Source organism: Paroedura picta, chromosome 12 (assembly GCF_049243985.1).
Source record: "Paroedura picta isolate Pp20150507F chromosome 12, Ppicta_v3.0, whole genome shotgun sequence".
Classification (NCBI taxonomy): domain Eukaryota; kingdom Metazoa; phylum Chordata; class Lepidosauria; order Squamata; family Gekkonidae; genus Paroedura; species Paroedura picta.
In genome coordinates this window covers 45065136-45071752 of record NC_135380.1, presented here as the reverse complement: position 1 = coordinate 45071752, position 6617 = coordinate 45065136, and the positions used below count along the sequence as shown (strand labels likewise).

Below are 6617 nucleotides of genomic sequence, written 5' to 3'. Positions count from 1 at the left end.
GCCAAGGCCTAGCCTAACTGCCACAGCCCACACAGGTTTCGCCCACCGAAGTCCCACCTTGTGCTCTTCCCTTCCTCGTGGAAGCTCCGCCTCCCACACAGCTCCCGCGAGCACGAAGGCTATAGGAACACAGGACATACAAACTATTAGATATTTATTTGTACGAATAGATATATTTAAAAACAACAACAACAACAACACAATAGCATTGGATGCGGGTGACCATCTCTCACCTTCACCTTGTGGCTTCATTTTGCTGTGAGTCGCTTTTAAAACCCATTGTCAGCCATCTCCTTCAGCAGCCTGTGGGGTCTGCTGCTGTGCACCTATGGAATGATGCCCTTCACTTGCGCGGAGAAGGAAATCCTTAAGCCCAAGAGGGCTCTGCTCTTTCCCTTGCTCTTGACATAAGACAGGGGTAGTCAAACTGCGGCGCTCCAGATGTCCATGGACTACAATTCCCAGGAGCCCCTGCCAGCGAATGCTGGCAGGGGGCTCCTGGGAATTGTAGTCCATGGACATCTGGAGGGCCGCAGTTTGACTACCCCTGGCATAAGAGAACCAATTGAGAGTCCAGCGAGGCACCTTTAAGCCCCACACATTTTCATTCAAGGCATGAGCTTTCGTGTGCAGGCCAATGGCCTCAGATGCAAGGTCGTGGAAGGGAAGTAAGCAGTTCATACTTATATGGGGGTAAATTAACATACTCGTCCATACATATGAACTGATTACTTGTGTCTGAGGAAGTATACGTGCACACGAAAGCTCAAAACTTGAATAAAATTTGGCTGATCTCAAAGGTCTCTAAATTTGTTCTGCTGCCTCAGACCAACATGGCTACCCAGCAGACACCCTGTGGGGTAGGTAGGGATGAGAGAGCTCTGGAAGAACTGCCACTAGGCCAAGGTCTGCAAGAGCTGGCTGCATGGGAAGAGGTGGAGGATCAAACCCAGTTCTCCAGATTAGAGGCCGCTGCTCTTCACCAGGACAGCGTTCTGGCTGCCCAAGTCTGGTGTACTTTTCCAGGAGCCCAAGGGAGGACATCTGGTGCTTCCCTGTTCCATTCTAATCTTCACAACAACTCTGCAAGTTAGGTTAGGTGGGGGCTCCAGGTCATCCCATGAGATTGATGTCTGAGTGAGGTCTCCCATCCTAGTGTAGGGTTGCCAACTCCAGATTGGGAAATACCTGGAGGTTTCAGGGGTAGAGACTGAGAAGGGCGGAGCTTGGGGGAGTAATAGCCATTTCTCCCAGGTGAACTGAGTCAGATTGGGTTGTGGTTAGGAGCAGAGGAGAGCTGGGTTTGATTCCTCCTCCTTTTCCTCATGCGGCTAGCTGGGTGACTATGGGCCAATTGTGGTTCTTTTAGAGCTGTTCTGGCATATCAGTTCTCTTAGAGCTCTCTTGGCCTCACCTTCCTCACAGGATGTCTGTTGGGGGAAGAGGAAGGTGTCTGGAAACTGCTTTGTGACTCCTTCAGGTAGTGAAGGGTATAAAAACAGCTAATCTGGAGCATGAGGTTTTATTCCCCACTCCTCCACATGCAGCCAAGTGAGTGACCTTGGGCCAGTAATAGCTTCCTCAGAGCTATTATCACAAAGCAGTTCTGTTAGAGCTCTCTCAGCCCCACCTTCCTCACAGGGTGTCTGTTGTAGGGAGGGAAGAATCCTAGAGTTGGAAGGGACCTCCAGGGCCATCAACCTCCTGCAGAATTCAGTGGCCCCCATTCCATGGCCAGATGATGGTCCCAACCCAATCCCAAATCCCTGGCCAATCTGGCCTGAAGGAAATTCACCGGCATTTCCCTGGGCATGCCAGAAAGGGCCGCAAGAGCCAAGCATGGACACAATCCCTTCTGTCCACCACTCCCAATCTGCCTAAGCTCACAGAATCAGCATTTCTGGGAAAGCAAAAGGTGTTTGTAAACTGCTTTGGATACTGAAAAGCAGGGTATAAATAACCAACTCTTCTTTTCTCTGACCTCTGGAGATCAACTAGAGATCCCCAGCCACCACCTGGAGGTTGGCAGCCTCTCCTAGTGTGACACTTGAGTCGCTGGGCCTGCCTGGCTCTCTTAGCAGGCATACCCTTCCCACACGACTACACCTCCCAGGATGCCCCAGGAGGAGGGGACAGTACTGAAGCCGATTTAAGATCCGCCTTCTCTGCCGCATCAGATTCTGTGGGAAATGCTGCAGGCTCCCTGCGGAAGGCCGATGCTTGCTGGAGGCCAGAGGGCTTTGCAGTCAGAATATGGTGATGGGAAGGACCTCAAAGGTTCCAGCCCTGCAAGGAGAGGCAGAGCCCCTTGGAAAAGTTCAACCTGGAGAAAGGGAGGGGTGCCTGTGTGTGTGTGTGTGTGTGGGGGGGCACAATAGCTCTCTTGAAGGACTTGCAAGGCTGCCTCTTGTGGCCAAGAAAGTTATAATAATAATAATTGTTATTATTAATGGATTTCTAACCCGCCGCTCCCCTGAGGCTCATGGCAGGTAACAACATGTAAAAACCCCATCTTTAAACCCGCCCGCGGCGCGGCATGCCACAGACTTAATAATGCAGTAAGGCAGGGGTAGTCAAACTGCGGCCCTTCAGATGTCCATGTGGGCTGCGGACCACATGTGGCATTCGCTGGCAGGGGCTCCTGGGAATTGTAGTCCATGGACATCTGGAGGGCCGCAGTTTGACTACCCCTGCAGTAAGGGCTGTCTGGGAGGAGTTAGGGTGGGCCCTGTCCGGGATAAAAACTCGGAGGGCCTTAAAGGTTAAAACCAAAACCTTGAGCCTGACCCGGCTAGCAATCGGTAGCCAATGCAGCTGCCTCCGCACAGGCTGGACATGGGCCCTCCAAGCTGTTCCTGTGAGGATCCTAGCAGCCGCATTTTGTATCAGCTGTAATTTCCCCTGGGGGTAGGCCCATGCAGGGGTAGACCTGCGTAGAGTGAGTTACAGAAATCTATTCTGGAGGTGACCGTCGCATGGATCACGGTGGCCAGGTGGTCAGGAAACAGGTAGGGCACTAGTAGCCAGGCCTGGCGAAGATGGAGAAAAGCCTGGCCTGTTACCTTCTTGACCTGGGCCTCCAGTGTTAACGAGGCATCCAAGGTCACCCTCAAATGGGTAATCGCGCTTCCTGATCTGCTCCCTTCCGCCCAAACCACAGGACCTCCGTCTTGGCAGGGTTGAGTTTCAGACGACTCTGCTCGAGCCACCCAGCTACGGCTTCCAAACATCTGGCAAATGGATCCGGGGGGGGGGGACAGGGTGGCCGTCCATCAGGAGACAGAAGCTTCCACTATCTGCTAGACATGCTAGGAAGGAGAAATCTGTTGCACGTGCAGTTTCTCCACAAAGTGTAATGGAGCAAATCTGAAATTCAAAATTTCTTTTATCCTGAGGAAAGCAGGGGATTCTGAACCATGGGCCTCTTGTGTTTCTCTATTTAATGCATGTGTACCATAACTTTCTCCCCACCTGGGGACCCAAAGCAGTTTACACCCCTCCCCTTCATTTCATTCTCACAACAACCCTGTGAGGTAGGTGAGGCTGAGAGAGTCTCTTCTTCCCCCCCCCCCCGCCATGGGGATCTGAACCCTGGTCCAGCATGCTTAATCACTGGACCATACAGGCTCTCTACAGGAGTTTTCTGGTAGAAGTGGTTCTGGTTCAGGAAGATTTGGGGAAATGAGAGGCAAATATGAATTCAGGAAATTCAATAGGTATCAGCAATAAGGTTTCCAGTTTTTTAAAAAGAAACCTTGCATTTTGTTAAAGCTATAAATGGCTTAAAACCGTCACCAGCCAAGGCTTCAGAGCGGATCAGCTGCTTGGCCTGCAGAAGGTCCAGTTTCTCGGAAAGATCCAGCGGCAGAGATGGGGAAGGCTACAGAGCAGCTGTCCTCCTGATGAAGCGTCCCCATCCGACCTTTGGCCCACCCGTCTCCAAGATGCTGGCCTGAGGAACGACCTGGCTGAGGCCCTTTGGAGAGATGCTGGGACCTGAACTTGGGACCTTCTCCATGAAGAGGAGATGTTCTTCCAAGTGAGCAGAGTGGCTTGAGGAAGACTGGAGAAGCCTACAAAAGTGCCACAATGCCGGGGTGCATATCTAATGTATTAAACTTGGCTCCTTCTGCTAAACCTGCTCACCTTTCTTCCCCAACAGTGAGTTCCAGAGGGGTGCACAATTCATATGTGGATTACTTCTATGTATGCAGTTGCTATCAGTTGTGGAGAGCAGTGGATCGGGGCTGGAAAGGATAGAACTGGACTCCTTAAAATTATGCATCTCAGCAAACAAAAACTGCTCCTTCCCTCTATGATTAGGGTGGAGTGGTAGGTATGTTGCCAACAGGTGGACCCATAAGAGGATGAGGAAGGCACATCTTTGTGGGTGGGGCTGGGGCTGTCATCTCCACAGACTTCTATCCAAGTAATGGACCAACCCAGTTCTCAGCTGCTTGAGGGTGGAAGGTCCCTGGCATTTCCACTTTCCACTTGGGTCCCACTGGTAGAGGTAAGGGGCAGTTCACAGTTTCCCCATAATATGAGGACCTGGCTAGCAAATGATCACACTGCCCCTCCCCCGTGACCTTGGGTTACTTGGGACATTTACATGAAGGGCAGGCAGGGGAACAAAGAGCTGTAACATCTTATTTCCGAAGAACATTGTGTTGCAAGCTAGTTCTAAATGCACAATCGCACAATGCAGGCATGGGCTACAGAATATGTACAGCAGAGTTTGGAGAGCTGAACTCCCGGCTTTTTTCGGGTGGGGGGGTGGGGGGAGTTTTCTTCTTCTTCTGGGCACTGCAGTCAGTCTACTGACGCCAATTCAAACCTCAAACCTCAGTGCATTAGCCTGGATCGCACCATGGTTTGTGGAGCCCAAGTCAGCCAAACGTTTGGACCAGCTGGGGCTGGGATGAGGAACCAGTGAGAGGCTGGGGGAGTGGGTTACGTTTCACGCTTGGAAGTCCTTTGGGTGGGAGGCACCTTCGGCTTCACATCAAATCCAGGAGTGGGCTGCGAGCCTGTCCTTTGGTTCTTTCGAGCAAATCTGGTGAGTTAGGCAGATCTCTTTCAGCTGGAAAAATTCACTGGGCTTCTACGTTTTAAAAAAGCATCATGGTTGTTTTAGTTTGACCAGGTGGGAAATGCCTCCTTGCTGCCCACAGAAGCACCCAGAAGTTCTGCCAACGCTCGCTCTGTCTTCAGCAGGGGGGGGGGGCAAGGGAGACAGAGATGGCATGACGGAATTTGGCGCTGCTGGTGCGTGAATCTCTGAGGTCCGGGTTGCTCAGCAACCTGGGATTCATGCTGGCGTGGGGGGCCGGAGAAGGCCTCGGCTGGGGCACGCGAAAGGCAGGGTTCCCAGTGCCGCATGGCCCCGCCGTCAGTTCACAGTGGGCACCTGGTTCTGATGGAGGCTGAACTCTTTGGCTTTGAGGCGTAGGCTGGCAATGCTGTTGGCCATGTTCACCCCTTGGGTCGGCGTGGTGGCACCGCTCGAACTGTAGGAAGGCACTGTGCTGCTAGGAATGGCGGCCAGCACCAAGAGAGAGGCAGAGAGGAGAAGACCACAGGAGAAGAGCCATTAGTCTTTGAGATGGCTGCAGCCAACGTTCCCACGGCCCCAGGGGTTCTCAGCCTTTTCGAGCCTGTGGGAGCCGCCAAAAGGGCATCTGCAGCTTCCTTCCAGACCTACCGGGAAGATCCTTGGGCTGTGGTGGAAGCTGCTGTAAAAGCAACATTTTAATCTGCACAGCCGAACAAATCTCCAGTGGGCAGTCAGGAGCCTTGCTGGGCAAAAGCCCCACCCAGTCCCTGAAAACACTTGTCAGGGGCCCAGAAAGTTGTCCACGGCAGCCTCAGCGCCCACAGGCTGGGACCTCAAAATTATACTGCTAAAACCCTGCCACTAAACCTCCCCTTGCTGTGATGCTGCACAGGATCACATCAAGGTTTCCTTTTATTTATGCCCATGGGCAGGGGTATCCATTCATAAAAGGCCACAAGAGGAATCTCAGCGAAGCAGGACATGGGTGGCATCAAGATTTCTTTGTGATGTTATCAGTGCACGTGAAGATATTGGCAGGGTAAAAGGGGGGGGGGGAGATGCAACTGCTCAGCTGGGTGGGCACCCAGTCGAGAGTCAGCCGTAGACATATCTAAAACCAGAAAAAAGGAGCAGAGGGACCCTGTGCTGGATCAATACGAGAGCAGAAGATTAATCTGAAACAGATCTCTGGGGCCAGGTGGCCCTTTTGCCCAGAAAGGCTTCTGGCTGGCAGCTGGAGACTGGATTGGCAGCAGAGGTTTTAAGAACGCTGCTTTGCCCGTGGCTGCCTTCACAACCCAGGGATTTCCAGGCATTTGATGACTGGTTCCAACTTTTGTGCTTTGCAGCTGGGCCCACCAGCCCAATTCTGAATCCCCAAGGTGCCTGCCGGCTGAAAAAGACTGGAGACCCCTGCCTTGTGCCTTCATTCTAAAAGCCCCCTGGCACTTTTCTAATAATTCACCCCCCTTTGCTATCTCCAATACTGTGGGCTTGCCTGGACTGAAGGCCTTTCCACGTGAAGGGCCATTTCCTGGGAAGTGAAGTCCGTGCTTAGAAC

General features: G+C 52.4%; 1 protein-coding gene across 3 annotated transcripts in view; it reads right to left on the bottom strand.

The window, feature by feature from the left end:
* Window positions 1-137: 137 nt before the first annotated feature.
* PRRX2 (paired related homeobox 2) overlaps window positions 138-6617 on the bottom strand; it is a 128585-nt gene continuing 122105 nt past the window's right edge. For 2 of the 3 annotated variants that reach the window (XM_077307177.1, XM_077307179.1), the window contains exon 4: window positions 138-5531. In XM_077307177.1, the coding sequence (XP_077163292.1) occupies window positions 5393-5531 (139 nt within the window). In that variant the 3' untranslated portion in view covers window positions 138-5392. The remainder of the gene's footprint in view (window positions 5532-6617) is intronic. The other variant, XM_077307178.1, reaches the window with a different exon arrangement.